Here is a 17,722-nt window from a genome sequence, read left to right as displayed (position 1 = left end):
GACCACTCGATTTCAATTCTATTAGTAGAATTTAAATGCCTAATAGTGGAGATATTATTTAACGAAATACACGAAATCGAGTGGTCGAAATTCAAAAATCGGCCTCCAGATCGATTTACACCCCATTGTAGTTTGCGTAGTTTTAGTATATCCATACATCACTTCCATAATTACTTCCAATGCGCGTCGATATATCTGGGGAGACCCTAACAGGGGTTACGTTAGATTATAATTCGTTTTATAATCATGTTATAAAGATAAACCACGACTTGAAGAGTGATATACTTTATTGCTATGGATTAATAGTGGTTGTTTTTTTTTCTTTATCTTAATATTTACTACACTGATTTTACAAGTACCTACCTTTTACAGTTTGTCTTATAAATTATCTTAGAAATTAATTATTAACCAGTTTATTAACCCTTAAATTTATTAGGTACGTAGGTGGTTTTTGGTATATTATTTTGGTTCCCACAATTTCAATTATTTTTTGTCTTCTTACTCTTCTTCATTCTCCGTGTTAACTAAGACGCGTCACTGTAACAAGAAATTAAAAAGTTTTTGGCCTCCTAAATTTTAGGTGGGTTTCTTACCACTCTGTTACGCTTGTATTTTTGTTTTTAGTCAAACAAATCAAAAAAGTCGAGTGCTATAGCATGTCTTTCTAGTTGTAGATTATAATCAACATGAGAAATTTAAAACCTACATTTCACCCTATACAATAAGCTCCACTCCGTCACATTTTTTGGGGACTATAGTTCGTTTTTTTTAGCATTAGAAAGAAGGTAAGCGATCTTGACATGTAAGTATTTTTATTAAAAATCACCATTGAAAAATAAGATAAGCAAATATGTTAGAATTATAAATCATATAGGTAGGTACGATCTTTTGCATTATTTTGCTTTCATAAATAATATAAACTAATTTTTAAAAGCGTTTTTAAATAATTTTTAATAAAAAGACACGCCAAGATGGTTTACCTTCTTTCTAATGCTAAAAAACGACCTATAAATAAGACAACGAAAAAAAATTTTGCCCTTACTAAGTACTCACTCCTCCTGAAGGGTGGGCCAAAATGGTTACCATTGGCACCATTGATGGTGCAGGCCGGGGTTCAGGCTTGGACGCATTTTATCCGGATTGGCGGGAAAATACAAACGACAGGGTTGAGTGGAGGAAAGGAGGGGAGGCCTTTGCCCAGCAGTGGGACGCTAAAACAGGCTAACGAAAAAAAAGTACTCACTCTTGAGCAGTGCTTGAAACGTCCGGCGGACCATGGTAGCGGCTGCGGCGTATACTACAGGGTTGAGGGCAGAGTTGGTATATCCAAGCCATGTGCACCACTGCCAGGTAGAGCTGCGAACGCAGTCACAGAGGGAATCTGCAAGAATACAGGCAGAAACTTCTGCAAACTATACCACAATGCTAAATAGAAAAAGTAATTGAAAAATACAGTTGACTGACTAAATAAGTATGTTTAGTTTAGTTTATTTGCCATAAAGTAACATGAGCATTACATGGTATGTCAATAAAAAATATAAACTAGGTACCTAATTATAATTTAAGATAAAGGATAGATTTTATTTTATGATAAAGAATGTGATGGTTTGAAAGTTGCTGTTAGTACGTTTCTTACGAAGAAGACGTCAAGTACCGTAAAATGGGGTGAGTAGGTTTCACGGGGACAGTTGGGTTATGAATGGGGAGAGAAGGTTTCAAAGGGGGGTGAGATGGTTTTTTAAGGCTACTGCCACAAAAACAATGCATTCCAATTTAAATTGGAGCTAAATATAGTAATACTCATAATAAAAAAAAATCGATCCAACATACTTCCAAAATCACCTTTGTATGAAAACCCAACTCACCCCAAATACGAGGGACTACGGGGTGAGGTGGGATTTCCTGTTTATCGTCAAAGTTATGAAATGGAACTACCCAAAATAAAATAAAAACGAAAATACAAACTTCCGGAACACTTATTATATACACCATTCAGTTTGCATATGTAAAAATAAAATGTTATCGAGGTTCAAATGTCAGTTTTGCACCTACTCACCCCATTTTACGGTAAATCATAAAACCATCCAAAGTCGGTCTAAACGAACTTTGCACAAGCTCTGAAGTAACAAAGTGTGACGGTGCCACTAGCATAGAGAAATAAGTAAGACAAGAATGCTCACTCCATACATCAGTTCAGACTATTAATTTCAGTGTCTACATCTAGCATCGAGTAGCGGAACTATCAGTACTGCTACTTAACAATAGATGTAGCACCGACCGGAAAGTCTTATCTCAACAGCATAAGACTTTCCGCTCGGTGCTACATCTATTGTCAAGTAGCAGTACTGATAGTTCCGCTACTCGATGCTAGATGCTAATAGTCTTTTTGGTACTAAAACTGATGTATAGAGTGAGCACTCTATGTATTTTTTTCTCTATGCCACTAGCTAGAAACATTGTGTAGTTTGTAACGTAGTAAAAACTAAACTAAAAATTCAGCTTTTTGGTGGTTACATTGTACCTAGGTAACTTTCATTTTAAGAAAGTGCTAAGTAGTGTTTTTTATGAATTTTAGTCTTGTTTGCCTACTAATCAACCCCGCGACACAACGCCATCTCTCCCCGCCCGAGTTGAATTAGCTTAGTTCCGTTACTCCACTACAGATGGCGCTGTTTGTTAAAAGCAACTGAAATTGCTTACCTACTGGTAACATGATGAAAAACGGAGTCCAGCATATTAGGAACAGGCACATGAGACGAATTATTGTGATAGTAGCCCTTCTCTGTCGCTCTGCCGCTCCTGCTCTGAAAATTATTAGGTCTCAATTTCGAAAAACAAAAATCAAACGAGGATTAGGTAATACCAAAAGAAACGTATTATCGCTTAGTTTATTATCGTTTATGCCATCTATCGCATATGCCAAAGAGCACGTCAAATGATTCGTTGATCACTTTTGACAAATTAGTAATCACCATGGTCCAAACTGTTGACTATTATATACCTACTTAAACCTTATTGCAACGACGTAAGGTATAAAATAATACAACTTACTCGTCTGTTTGTTGCGAGGGTTGCGGGCACTTCGTCTGATCCATCTCCACTACTGGACACTGTAAGCAATAACATAATATGGAACTTGTGATAATTGATAATCGTGAGTTCTGAGGCGGTATACGTTTTTCGGGGGCCCAATAGGGGATATTACTGCAATGTTCTGCCGCCAGAGTGCACCCATCGTAAACCATAGAGTAACTTATACATACCTACTGTACCTTAAACTGTTTTTTGACAAATTTTCACAGACAGTAAAATTGATATACATTTAGGCGGTTTGTTTACAAAGGGCCTACCGGGAAACGCGAAATCGAAACTCAGCTATGCTCTTTTATCGCTCGAATATGCAAAAGGGATAGAAGTAAGATAACAAAATTTCGACTCTCCGAGTTTGGCGTAGACCCTTAGATTGTGGAAGTGGCGCCCTCTACGCAGAGTTTCGCGTAATATTCCCTATTTCTTTATGCACATACCTGGCCCCTGTGAGCGCGGATTGGTGGCCGTGACGCCAAGGCGCGAAGGATCAGGCCGTACTGCACTAGCATGATGCTAGTCGGTATGTAAAACGAGAAGGTCACGCTTAAGAATACGTAGCTGAAAAACACAAAGGTATAGTTGGTCAAACCAAATTGTCAGTAAATAAGAACGAAAAAAACTATACTTCCTTCCTTCCTTTTCTTTTGGGAGCATGTGTAAGACAAAGATAGTACGATTCTCTCTGTCTATGTTTGAAATGAGACAGTCCTTTGACAAACTAGATGGAAAGTTTTTTCTACTTAATATTTTTTAGAGTAAAGGATGACTCACTCGGGCCGGAGTTCCGGACCTTCGTTTTTTATGGAAAGCGAGAAAAGTAAGCGCCGGAAGCTCCGGCCCGGACACTGCCCGGTCTAACGTGTATGGATGACTCACTTAAGAAGAGGAGAAGAAGAGAAAAATTATAAACTGTTAAAAACAGGCCTCACTCTTACCTCTTACCTAGGATTAGTGTTAACCGTGCACGCCTTATCCATTTCATTGGTCGACACGCTGTCCGTCTTCACGAACGTCGTTGGCAGCGCCACCGCCGCCGCCACCGGCCATATGAGCACGGCGAGTATTTTAGCCCTTTTGGCGCGGTCGGCGCGCGACAGCGGGTCGGTGATGCCGCGGTAGCGCTCCCAACCGAGCGCGCAGAGGGAGAGGATTGAGGCTGTGCAGCAAAGGACGTCGAGGGTGCTCCAGCAGGCGCAGATGATGAAGCCTGAGATTTTATATCAGTAGATACTTAAATTAGCATTTTACGACGTTATTAAAGCCTGACCAGTAATGTATTATCACGCGCCATATTGCGGAATTTCATTGGAACAATTTATTTCATACTGAACTGAATTGTCACCATAATTATACATAAGAATATCAGCGCCCTCTTGAAAAATGATCATATATTTCTGGTCGGGCTTTATAAAGTTTAGTAAAATAATCGTGTCACATCATGCTATCAGGTGAAAGCGAAAAAAAAATACATGGAGACTGATGATATTATAATACACTGCATTGTTTTTTTGTTTATATTATATGATATTATACATATTATCTAATCCAAAACAAGAAGGGAGAGAAGTTTGTAACTTTGATTGAAGTGTGTCTGCTTCTGTAAAAGTAAATATCTTGGTTCTAATTTACGAAGAAAAATAACACTCTCAGTTAGTCACAAATAGAAAGACTAACAAACACACTCCATAGTACCTACGTAACTTACTTAGTCTAAAAGTAAACAGCTCCCTAGCAGCCGCCAGGGGCAGCACGCTCACGCCGACCAACAAGTCCGCCGCGGCGAGACTGGCCAACGGGTAGTGCTGCGGCGATCGGCGCGCTCGCCAAAGCGCCGACACCACGCCGGCGTTACCGGCGATCGTGGCCACGATGAGCGCCGCCATCGCCGCCGCCGCCAACCACCATTTGGTATCGGCGGCGGCGCGGGCTTCAGGCAACCTATCATGCAGAGTATTTTCTTTTAACGGCCTCGTAGCCTAGTCGTTTATTCAGCCTGCCTACGGAGCTTTAGGCCCTGAAGGGAAAAGTTCCGAGATAGGTTTGTTGTGTCTAGTCCGAGTCTCTTAAAAAGTTTTAAGTCATAATGTATTGTTTGCCCGCATTGTCGTTAGTCATAATTCATTTGGTTCATAAACGCGTCACTTTTCAGGATTACCATTGAACAAACCTAACCTAACGTATCTATGGGATAACCTAACAAAAATCCTGAAAACTTAACGGTTTCAGTTTTATGACTAATGATAATATGACATACAATACATTATGACTTCAAACTTTATAGGAAACAACGGGACCCCGCCTAGTCCTAATACAGTGTATTTGCAAGTCACATACGTAACCACACAGATTAAAGAAGTTCATAACAACATTGCTATAGCTGCCACATGGTATTTCCCATGTAAAAAATAAAAAAAATAAATAAAATCATTTATTTACCAATAAACTATGGTTTACATATTTACCAGGGGCCCCCGCACTAGGTGAGACCTGTATCGCGGGGAACCAGTTAGATTTGTACAGTATCTGGATTTAGTTACTTAATAGGTAGATATACTTAGCATGCAAGTTATAAAATTACTAAAAATTACACTTAAGTTTTTGCGTACATTATTATAAAATATTACTTAGTATAGCTTCTGTCTCCAAGTAGTTGAGTGATTGAAGAAGAGTGTAGGTAAGCTTTTTGGCCTCAATAACTGATTTGCCTTTGAGATGACAATGCTTTAGCATGGCATTGTAGGTTGAAACCTTAAGGTGGTCCCCAAATCGTTTACCGAAGGCGGAGAAGACTTTCGGAACAGGTAGGTTAAAGATTCGCTTTTTGAGAAGTGAGACGTAACAAGTCATGAGTGTAGACGATTTGTGTGTAAGCAAAAGGATTCTGTGCAAAAATAACTGCCGAACGGTCAGGACCTTAGCTTCGGCGTAGAGTTCAGAAGTTGGAAATCGAAAGGGTCTCTTCAACATAACTTTTAAAACAGAGCGTTGGGCCCTTTCCACTTCCAACATCGTGGTCTTATGTGCACTGCCCCACACGATAATACAATAACCAAACACTGACTGGCACAGCGCGATATAGACCATTTTGATAAGGGAGCTATCTGCAGAGTTGCGTAACTTTTTGAAAATTGGGATGGATTTCCTAACTCTCGCGGCAAGTTTATGAATGTGATGCTTGAAATCGAGCCTTTCATCCACGAGCAAACCCAAGTACTTTATAACATCCGCACGCTGGATATGGTTGCAAGTACAGCTGTTAGTAGTCGGATCATTGCAAAGGTGAATTTTTAAGATGGGATCAAAGGTAGGTTTAGATGCGGCGGTTTTGTGAAAGCAGAGAAAATTCGTTTTTTCACTATTTATAGTTAAGAGGTTTGCACGAAACCAGTCAACAGCAATTTTCAGGCCTTTTTCCGTAGCGGCGACAACATCTTCCCAACTCTTATCATTAAAAAGTATTACAGTGTCATCGGCGTAACATATTATTTCAGAGTTCGGAATTTGAAGTTTTAAAATGTCATTTATATATACTATAAAGAGAGTTGGACCCAGGATGCTGCCCTGCGGGACACCGAACTTGATAGGCTCCTCAGAACTTCTATGCGAATCTACTTTGACAATCTGCCTCCTCCCAGAGAGGTAACTTGTAAACCATGTCAGAGGGACGCCGCGTATGCCAATGTTTTGAAGCTTGCGAATAAGTATTGGGATCGATACTGTATCGAAGGCTTTAGCCAAGTCTAAGAAAACGCCAATACATTTTAAGTTGTTGTCAAGATAAGATGATACTAAGTTAACTAGAAGGGAAGTGGCGTCCTCTGTGGATCTATTCCGTCTAAAGCCGAATTGCCTGTCCGATAAAATACCAAAGGTCTCTAGATATTTAACGAGTCTCAGGTTTACGATCTTTTCTAGGATTTTAGACAGAGTGCTTAGCAGGGATATTGGCCGATAGTTGCCAGGAACATCCTTTGGTCCAGCTTTATGTATGGGAGTGACTGCAGCTATCTTCCATTGTTCAGGGAAGCATCCTGAGCTAAGGCTTAAATTAAAGAGATGGGTGATAGGCTCACTGATCGCGGATTTAATGCTTTTCAATAATTTGTTGTTTATTCCATCCAGGCCAGGAGCGCTATTATCTTTTAGCTGCGAAATAATGGTATCAATTTCCCTAGCGTCAGTAGGCTGCATGAAAAAAGAGGCGTTAGTAGTGACGTTTGACCTAAATTGGTTGGCAAGACTTTCCTCGTTTTCACCTGATTGTGCAATAATTCGTTCAGCCAAATTTACGCCTACAGAAGAAAAGAATTTATTGCAACTGTTTAAGGAGTCCTGCGGGTTATTTGTAGAGATGAGTTCAAGTGAATGCGTGCCAGCTTTGTTCAGGTTACATATATTTTTGATGACATTCCAAAGGTTTTTTGTTTTATTTGAATTGACGGAGAGTTCGTGCTGTTCATGTTGCTTTTTAAGTTTTTTGAGAAGATCATTACAATAGTTCTTGTACCTATTATAAGTAGTTTTTAAGATTACGTCATTCGGGAACTGTTTTGACTTAAGATGTAGAATATCGCGGTGCCGAATACAACGGAATAATCCGGGAGTTATCCAGGGCTTTAAGGTGAACTTCGATCTAGGAACTCTGACTTGTATTGAGTGTTTAGCTACTGCGTGTTGAATTATGATCATAAAATTATTCGTTGCCGCGTTGACATCGGTTTCTCCCAAAACCTTGGTCCAATCAGTTTCCGAGAGGTCAGAAGTGATAGCTTCGTAATCAATAACAGTTTTTATTCTGTTGAGTTTTGGTGGGCTAACAACATGTGAAGAAATTCCAACGGCAGCGGCTTTATGGTCAGTCACGTTAAGATCACAGACAATGCCAGTGACTTGTGCATTCGTTTTAACAAATATATGATCCAAGCATGCGCCCAGGCGGGTAGGTAAGGTAATTGCGGGCAAAAGCCCGTGCTCAGCAAGGAGGCAAAGATATTCCGTAGCGTTAGCGCGTTGGGCATTTGACGAGAGGATGTCGATGTTTATGTCACCAGCTAGGACTATCTGATGAACATGGCTAAGAGAATGAAGTATATTATCTAAGTCACGAAAGAAACTATTGGTGCATTTGAACGACGGCGACCTGTAAAAGCCTAGGATTGTGACTTGACTAGAAATATCTACCCTTAGACAGCATGCTTCAGCAAAAGAGGGTTCCGTGATGGTTACGTGCCAGTGATCTCGAGTAAAAATTACAGATATATGTAACGGATAATTATTAGAAAATATCGTTTTACACCTCAACGCATAATAATGCACTTCCGAGGACACGAAGGGCATAATTACGGGCAGACTAATATTATTAAATATTAGACTAATAAGTACCACTTAATGATACCACGATCCAATCCACAATCCATTAGGTAAAACAGTAGTGATAAGATTCTGGGTAATAACATAAAATTACCCATACTTATTTAGGAATTTGTCTTAAGAATTACCACAGTTACGAGAGACAAAATAAGTTTTTGGCAAAAATTTAATTTTTGGTACAAGCTTTTATCGCTGACTGTACTTTTCTTACGACAGACAACTAATACTCATCGAGACAATTCTAAAAACCCCTAACACAATTAGGTTGCGTTGTTTCATCACAGAGTTCCTATGGCCACCTCCTGTCTCCATCATCAGATCAGTCCGACAGTATCATATTATTGTATTGACATCAGAACTACATACCTACAGCTGCCAATTTTCATGACGCTACGATCCTTGGAAGATGGTTAAATTAGTTACCTTAGATTCCATTAGTGTCAGTTACATACAGGTCGACCTAATAAAAGCTTGTTAAAAAGACAGTTTTCGTTGTGTAATGTAGGTACTATTTATTTCTATAGGTACATTATCATAATGTATAATCTATACTGTTCTATGTATTTTGGTGATCTTCAAGAAATTTGTGGTGTATATTCAGAAATCTTTGCAGGAAAAGTGGCTAGGCAATTCTCTTTAAACATAGCATAAATAACATTTTGTGTCAAGTGTATTGCAGAATTCCATTACTCTTCTACTGTTAATGTTTTCAACATGAGGAAATACGAACACGACGTTTTGATTATCTGTAAACAAACAATAAACAATTAAAGTTACAGCAGACATTAGAAACACGGCGGGGCCGACCTGGCATAGAACCACCGCGTACAGAACATGGAAATCCATGAAAGAGGCATAATATATGCTCAGCAGTGGACGCAAATATGCTGAGAAGAAGAAGAAGGAACTAATTGTAAAATAAGGAAATGAGCACATTTTTTCAACAAGACATAAAGTCTAAAAGGAGTATAGGTATTTAATATATTACGCTAGTTCAAAATCTTTTTAATTTAAGTCTGATAAAAATCCAAATTAAACAATAAATCCTGTAATAAAAACTCTTCGTTTACCAACACCATATAAAGATATTGTTATAGCGCCATGCAGAAATACTCTAGCTAGTTCGTTAAAGCGACATCTACCGAGTTATGTTAAAGCATACTTTAACCTATAATTTAATTTTCACCTCAGCAGCTCGAACAAGGGTACTTTGCTACTTAAAAACAGTGAGCAAAATCGCATTTTGCTCACTGAGTGAGACAAAATGAGCAAAATGCGATTTTGCTCACTCAGTGAGCAAAATGCGATTTTGCTCACTGTTTTTAAGTAGCAAAGTACCCTTGTTCGAGCTGCTGAGGTGAAAACTTAATTGTTGGTATATCTTAAGAAAACATTACTGAATAGAGGTAAGTGATGAAGAAGGAATACATTTTTCGGGTTCTCTAATATGTTCTCACTGCTGAGGTGAAAAGTTTTGTGAACTACACGAGATCAAAGTTATTTACATCTCGTGCGCTTTTGAGTCCCTTACTACGCTCAAGATTCTAAATTAGATTCACTTGCTACGCTCTTGAATCTATTATAGAATCTATCGCTTGCACGGGACTCAAAATAAGCACTCGAAGAAATATCAAACTTTGATCTCTTGTTGTACAAATAACTATTGCTCACAGTCTAGCATTATGAATAGATTAAAGGAATTTGTGAAGGTCTGGAAACTCTGGTGCAACACTTGGTCCCTCCGGCCATCTTTCATGGTGCTTTGAGCAAGATTTTATTACAAAACAATTTACCGTAGACATAGTAAGCACGCCCACGGAGACCACACCACCGGCCTTGAGGGCCCTCGGAGGCTGCACGTTCTTCAAGAATAGCAGGACAGCCTTTCTGTTTCTGACGTCCATCAGCTCCCATGGGAGGGAGTATACCTCGTCGGCGAGGGTGTCGCTCTGGGGAAGCAGATTAGCTCATCAGCTGTTCTTAGGGATAACAATTTAAGAATGCCGAATGCACCCAGAACGCTGGGCCAAATTAGCCACGGACTGGATCCCACTGGATGGATCTCGGGGCAGAGGAAGACCCAAACGGAGATGGCGGGACAACATCGATACGTTCTGTGTGGAGTGGCGGGAGTGTGCATTGGACAGAGTCAAGTGGCGGGAAAAAGGGGAGGCCGTTCCCTAGCAGTGGGACACACTAATAAGCTAAAGAAAAAAAATGGAGGTTGCGTCATATAACGGTTGATAAACAGAAACACTGCTGTACCTATGCAGATAGGCCCTCAATAGAACCAACTTAATAAGTATCCTTTGAAGATGTAGGTGCCCAACCCAAGTGGACGTATAGCAGGCAGCATAAGATTTATTTTGTGTTTGATTTTGGAACTCTTAGTTATTCAATAAAAGGTCAAAATAGGAGGACCTTCAGGACAGGGCTATATGTGCGTACCTAAATAGAGTAAAAATAATTTGTTTTGTGTCATAAAGAAAACTAAATCGGTTTATTACGGACCTTGGTACTGATAAATTCAAATATCACCGATGTCTGGATTAGCTGTTGAAACATCATCAAGGTCAGGAACCCATAATTACCAAGAGCTTCTGGTGTCTGCAAGAACAATATCACCTATTTAACTACCTATTTGTGACGTCCCACGGGTAAAGGTACCTTATGGCGGTTGGCGCCTACGCTATTATTAACGCCGCTCCAATACAATTGCGGTGCTATGCGACGTAAGCGCCAAGTGCCATATATAAGGTACCTTTTCCCGTGAAACGTCACATTTATTCTACGCTCATGGACAATTTAATGTTGAAATAACTTTAGGTGCTGTAAGCCAGGAATTAAACCTTTGTATGAGTATATTTATTGGCTATCAATTGGGCAATTTGAAATCCGTGTGCTAAATGGTTACAGTCAAAGTATACGTAAGAAGAAAAAAAAAATGCATTATGTTACTGCGTACTCCTAATGTTTGACCGGGCCGTGTCCGGGCCGGAGCTTCCGGAGCTTCGTTTTCTATGGAAAGCATCACGTGATCATCTGTCATAGAAAAGTAAGGGCCGGAAGCTCCGGCCCGGACACGGCCTGGTCTAACGTGAGTCATCCTTAATATTTACCATCTGAGAACATTCTAGCAGCAACACACACCCAGTGACCTGGTGGAAGGCGAGGTATATGCATAAACTAATGCCGAACGTTTCGGAGGTGTCGATCATGAACCTGAAAGTCGAATAATATTGAACAAAGCTATAAGATTTGTTTATGAAAATAACACATCTTTTATGAGGCAATATCTTAGATAAAATATTTTTATAACATTATTCATAATAAATAAATAATAAATTTAAGTTTAAGTTTTTAACAAGCAGAAACGCCTGCGAACGATTCTATTAAGCTTAGAATAAATTTAAAAGTGGAAAAATTACTATCTTGTGTGAGACTTGAACTCACGGCCTCTGGATCTGGATCTGTCTTGGATGAGTTCAAGTCACACCCAAGACAGTAATTTTTCCACATTTAAATAAATTATTTACTTCTTTACAGAATTCACAAATAGAAAATTATAGGCCATAGAAGTCACAATCAGAAATTGGCCTTTCGGGAGCGGGTACTGTGTACAACCCTAACTAATTAGGGTCAACACAGCACACGCGCAATATCTAAATATTAAATTGTCTAATAATATTATCAAGACCGAAATTATAAAAGAATACTGTAGCCGCGTCAAAGACTGGACCTAACATAAACAAAGGCTATTTAATACTTACTCTTTAATCGCTTGATCTCGATCAATCAAATCCTTCAACCGTACAAATACTTCTTCATTATATTTCCTCGACCCCGTTTCCATACACTGTTCCATCTCATTCGGCCGGGGGAAGTATCTCAAATCATGCACCAGAATATTCAAATGTCCCGCAATGTGGAAGACCATTATGAAAATCAAAAGATCCATGCAAAGAAAAGTAACTGCAGCGTTATAAGAAGGATAGAAGTTCAAAAAGAAAACTAGGAAGTAACCTCTAGTATCACTATACTGGTCTACAAAGGATAAGTAGTTGCCTGAATGCACAAACGTTCCGTTTTCAGGTCTACGGTCTGAAAACATGCCAGCATGGATGTTTTTCCAAAGGGGCACCATGTTAAAAAACATCATGGAGAAGAATATTTGTATGTGGATTATTACGGCCGCTATGTTGCAGATTTTAGTGATGCGACGGAGCTCCTGAAATAGTATTACTGTGCAATAAGGGTGATATTGCAAAAAATTAAGCGATATGTCGCTACGCGCGTGGGGTAAGTATCAATATTATTTAGCACGAGCGGTTAAACTACAACTGTACTGCCTTGTAAAACAAATACTCCTGGGCAAGCCTTTGCATTATTAAATTACAGTTTTACTTACCATAGCGGCAAAATCGGATTTATATTGATGATTCATCAAATTAAATTTAGTAACGAAGTTTTTCACGAGTAGACAGTACCTCTTCTGAAATGATAGCGTCATTCTTTGCTGAAAATATGATTCACATATGAATTTCTACCTTTACATTATATTAAATACAAATACAAAATTTCGTAACAGAGACACGGTTTGTACACAAGAGAAACGTGTAAACATATTATACTTACAATAATGATAATACCCATCAAAATATTAAAGTAATCGTGTCCCAGAACAATGAACTCCTTATCCTGATTATTTCTCACATAAAACACGCAAGATATTTCAAGATACGTGCTGACTGTGATCATTATATAATGATACACGGATTGTATGCGCGCGCGCATGGTTCTGGGCCCGAAGGTGTATGGCCACTGAGCTATGGAGTTGAGCGAGAAACGGATCATTCTCATGTAGGGAACGTCGAATACGTCTGTATCACTGAAATAAGCACATTAAATAAAGTAATGGAATATCAAATATATTAATAACGCGGCCCGCAGTCTGCGCCGGTCCGTCAACGTTAACGCAAGCTCCTGATGATGCTTCTCGGTACGGAGTGAAACATGTCGTGCGTTTTCAGCTTAAAATACGTGAGTGACCCGTTTTTTAATATATTTAATATGTCTGTGTCTCACGGAAGTTTTGTTAATGGAATATCCATACTTTTTGGTATATGCGAAAGTAACTAAGTATCTATCACCTCTTCACGTTTTAACCGCTGACCGATTTAGATAAAATTGAGTTTTGAGTTTGAGTCCTAGGGGAAGGACATTGCAATTTTAGTTAGTTAATAAGGAAAAAGTGAAATGTACGCCTCCAAAATTATTCTCCATGCACCTATGTTTATCACTACATTTTTGCAAATAGTTAAATATATCTTTATTTTTATCTTTGTACTAAATTATCCATTGATCCATTGATAATTTAGTACGAATATTACTTTTTAAGATATACCTACGCGGTATCCATTTTTAATCGCCTTCCAAATCTCAAAAGGAGAAGGTTATCAATTCGGTTGTATGTTTTTTACAGCATATTATGTACAACATATGTATTTCACGGGTCAAAGTACAATTGTTTGTACAGTTAACTCGGCTATCACGGTCGGGAACATATTTCCAAGTCGTAATAGGTACCTACGTCGTGTGCAATGTTAAATATACATTGATTGAAAACAACGGTCAAGTACGAATCACGAGCCGCTCGCAGTATTCCGTACAGACCCACAATATGCTCAGGGGCCCGTTTCTCAAAAGCTTGTAACTTGTAATACAAGTGGAAGTTCCTTTCTAACAAAAGCTGTCAAAAAGTGACATCCGCTTGTATTACTACAAGTTACAAGCTTTTGAGATACGGGCCCCAGCTCACATGCCTCTTTATATCATTTTCAATTTTGATTTCCTATGTTGCACGGAGCGGGTGAGCGGTTAACGAAAAATAGGATGTGCGTTGCTAACTGGCGCGAACGCGTGAGACGAATTTTTTTAATTTTTACCTACAAAGGGTGCCTTGGTGCGTGCGCCCGCTCCGTGCGCCCACGCAACCACAGTAAGTGTCCAGTGTCCTTTTTGTTCGAAGTTGGACTACACGGTAAAAATCGGTGTATAAAAAGGTAATATGAATGGCGAACCACGGTGTGTCCACCTCTGCCCTAATAGATCACAGAAGTAGGTATCCATAGTGAAAAGGTTCGGAACAATTGCATTCGATGAAAAATTTGCTGTATTGAAAGGCCCTATTTATTGATAAACTGTAAGAATTAGGTACTAAAATAATACGTTGTACGGAACTCTAAAAGAAAATGCAATTGATTAGTAATTAGAGAATGACGTTGGTATGACTTAGTAATTATTAGGTGACGATAGAAGTTGGATACGGTGGTGAATATATTAGACAACATCTGTTAGGCTGGCTGGGGCCCGTTTCTCAAAAGCTTGTAACAAACAACTTGTAATACAAGTGGAAGTCCCTTTTTAACAAAAGCTGTCAAAAAGTGACATCCGCTTGTATTACAAGTTACAAGCTTTTGAGAAACGGGTCGCTGATGGCTTTTATTTTACCTGCTTTTCAACAAGTAAGTATAAGCGATAATGAAATTAAAACGTAACGAATGGAATTGAAATTAGATATTTTCTAATAATATATAATATTATATAAATATAAGATTGAAATATCAGTCTTATCCACTCGGTTTCGTGACCTATGTGACTAATAGTAATTACATGGTAATTTTTTTCTAGGCTTATATTAATCGCCCCTCCCAAGGACTTCTACATATAATCTAAAAAGATGCAACGCACGCAAATATCATTAAATTAATTAAACGTAAAAGTAGGCACTGTGCCATTAGACTATGAACCACAAAAAGTTTTTATTTTATTTTATTTCACACAAACCATACACGTTTTACATTTTTTTTTATCAAATTGTGAAGACACAAACAGATTAGGTACTCACTGTTCCGACCAAATCCTGGAGAATTCAAACAAAAACTCACTAAATTGTTCTATATCTTTAACACGTAACTGTCAGTTTTTTCACATTTCGAACTAAATCCATACTATTCAACACTATCGCATTAAATCGTACAAAATTTCACAGACTAAGCAAAGTCCTGGATAATTAACTTTACTAAAATCCTAGCAAATTTTGGGACATTACAAGCAGATTAAAAAAAATGCAAACGTCATGTATTTATCAAGTACCCTCGCTTGCTTAAATGGAAACTATAAGATCTATTCTCTTTGTAATAAATAAGCAAAGGCGCAATTAAATTTGCACCTTACGACCATCAGGAGATGGCTCAATATTGAGTGGGGACGATGAACAGGCCGTTCATTTAGCTCTGACTAAGGACTGATTTAGACGGCGCGCGAACTCGCATACGATTTCAGTTACATTGCGGACCATTGAGGTTACATCAATTCAGCCGACCGATCAAACGACGCAATGTAATCAAACTCGCATACGAGTTCTCGTCCCGTCTAAATGAGCCCGGTACTGCGTTAGTGCGAGCCAGACGCCCGCGCGAATGACAGTTAACTGTTAAGATCCCAACATGATTCAAATACTTATTGGTTTTATGACAGGTGCACAATTGCACATTCGAATTGGCCTGGAAGACCAATGGAAGACTCAAACCGGCCACCACTAAGTAAGATTCCCTTTAATTGGACGGAGAAGGGGTCCATATTACTGGCCACATACTCGCAGGAATTGGAAACCCTTACTTGTTTAACAAAATACAAATTAACAAATGAAGGCCTAAGATCCGAATAAGATTTTTAACGTAAATAGCACTAATACATATAGTTACGAATTCACTGTGTACTCTCTATAGGTGCTCTTCTTAGTTGATCTCTTCTCTTTCTTTCTTTCTTATTTGATTCACATCAACCACTCTTGAAATATATTAGAATTAATTCTATTCATTACTATAACTATAAGTACTATCCAATTGGAATAAAATTTCTTATACTGGAATAAATTCCAATTTCTTATATTGGAATAAAATTCCAATTTCATATATTGGAATAAAATTCCAATTTCGTATATTGGAATAAAATTCCAATTTCTTATATTGGAATAAAATTCCAATTTCTTATATTGGAATAAAATTCAAGTTAGTTCTAGCCAGTACTTTCATGAACAGTTTTGAATGATGCGCAGTTAGTTTCAATAGACTTATATCGACCGGGATGATTTGATGATTTTTGTTTAAGTTAATCTTTTAAATTGTGAATATGCGCGCGATATTATCTAAGTACCTCCTGCCGGCCTATTATGGATAGCTTTATCCATCTTTATCCACGTGATAAAATAACTGTCACTGTTTAACACCATGGGATAGAAAGTGACGGACACCGTTTTATCACGCTGTCACGTAGACAAGAACCACCATCATATCCGTACTGGCGGCTTTATTCGACAGATGTCAAAGTGTATTGAAAGTTGAAATTGTTATAAAATCTAGCCAATCACGCACATAACCAATACTCTTCTACCAGGGGGGTGTCACTCCGCAGTTTAGGTACATTTGGCCGGCGCGCCCATCGGACAGGCGTATGGCAGTGGGCTGCCGCTCGGCGTGCACGATAGTCGTGTCACGCGGCGCTCGCGCAAAATTGAAAATACACAATGGCTTCGAAACTTACTTCCGTGAGATTCAGGCATACTATCTCTGGATAAAATATGTATATTTACATAATCAACGTTTGTAATTCCTACATATTTATCTTAAAAATAATAAATCAGTGGGTATAGGTATAAAAACTTGTCAAGTGATAACCCCGTGCCGACACTCACAGTTCGGTCATAAAACTGCGGCGCGCAAAGGAGATTCACGGTTCGTGCGCGGTTATAAGTTTCAATTTTGCTTGCAGTCGGCGATATAGGTGTAATTTTATACCTAATCTGACTTTTGTGAAGGAGTGAATTTTCTGTACGGTAGTACTATTAGTTATTCTGTGCTTCTACATAGGAGACCAACATAAATGGTATTGTTGGAAAATAAGAAAAAATCTTTATAAAATTTATTCCTTTATTGTCAGTAAGGGAGAAAACATATGAAATTTGAATCTTAGAAAACTTCAAATTCTTACAAAGAAATGCATTTCATAAAAATAATGATAGAATGTATTTACAAAACTAAAACTAAAATGTTCTTAGTCTACATTTCATTTAAATTACATTGCTTAATATAATTATTTTTTATACTACCGAAGGCACGGGATTGAATGTTACAAGTATTGTGCCCAAATCCACGCAGTACCATTTTAAATAAAAATAATACAATAATGTAAAAATGTAAGC

General features: G+C 38.4%; 2 protein-coding genes across 2 annotated transcripts; both read right to left on the bottom strand.

Annotated features, from left to right (window-relative positions):
* Positions 1-520: 520 nt before the first annotated feature.
* On the bottom strand, positions 521-6,174 carry LOC134660699 (octopamine receptor-like). Its single transcript, XM_063516478.1, has 8 exons — positions 6,152-6,174; positions 4,796-5,028; positions 4,033-4,297; positions 3,528-3,648; positions 3,052-3,110; positions 2,701-2,804; positions 1,244-1,381; positions 521-537 (listed from the first exon to the last, which is right to left on the bottom strand). Exons 1-8 carry the CDS (start codon positions 6,172-6,174, stop codon positions 521-523), a joined length of 960 nt encoding a protein of 319 aa, XP_063372548.1.
* Positions 6,175-9,115: 2,941 nt separating this feature from the next.
* On the bottom strand, positions 9,116-13,358 carry LOC134661226 (odorant receptor 9a-like). The gene is made up of 6 exons (XM_063517204.1): positions 13,096-13,358; positions 12,231-12,688; positions 11,580-11,682; positions 10,972-11,067; positions 10,254-10,409; positions 9,116-9,206 (listed from the first exon to the last, which is right to left on the bottom strand). Exons 1-6 carry the CDS (start codon positions 13,318-13,320, stop codon positions 9,147-9,149), a joined length of 1,098 nt encoding a protein of 365 aa, XP_063373274.1. The 5' UTR covers positions 13,321-13,358; the 3' UTR covers positions 9,116-9,146.
* Positions 13,359-17,722: the final 4,364 nt, after the last annotated feature.

This window comes from Cydia amplana, chromosome Z (genome assembly GCF_948474715.1).
Source record: "Cydia amplana chromosome Z, ilCydAmpl1.1, whole genome shotgun sequence".
Taxonomy (NCBI): domain Eukaryota; kingdom Metazoa; phylum Arthropoda; class Insecta; order Lepidoptera; family Tortricidae; genus Cydia; species Cydia amplana.
This window is presented reverse-complemented; position numbering and strand designations above follow the sequence as displayed.

Excerpts from the sequence above, each read along its gene's own strand:
- LOC134660699 (XM_063516478.1), bottom strand. The coding sequence starts at position 6,174 with ATGGTCTATATCGCGCTGTGCCA. Across the intron at positions 5,029-6,151 it reads GTCTATATCGCGCTGTGCCA|GTTGCCTGAAGCCCGCGCCG; the intron begins GTCAGTGTTTGG and ends TCTGCATGATAG. Across the intron at positions 3,111-3,527 it reads TCCGCGCTCACAGGGGCCAG|TGTCCAGTAGTGGAGATGGA; the intron begins GTATGTGCATAA and ends TATTGCTTACAG.
- LOC134661226 (XM_063517204.1), bottom strand. The coding sequence starts at position 13,320 with ATGAGAATGATCCGTTTCTCGCTCAACTCCATAGCTCAGTGGCCATAC. Across the intron at positions 11,068-11,579 it reads TGCTAGAATGTTCTCAGATG|ACACCAGAAGCTCTTGGTAA; the intron begins GTAAATATTAAG and ends TTGTTCTTGCAG. Across the intron at positions 9,207-10,253 it reads GCGTGCTTACTATGTCTACG|ATAATCAAAACGTCGTGTTC; the intron begins GTAAATTGTTTT and ends GTTTGTTTACAG.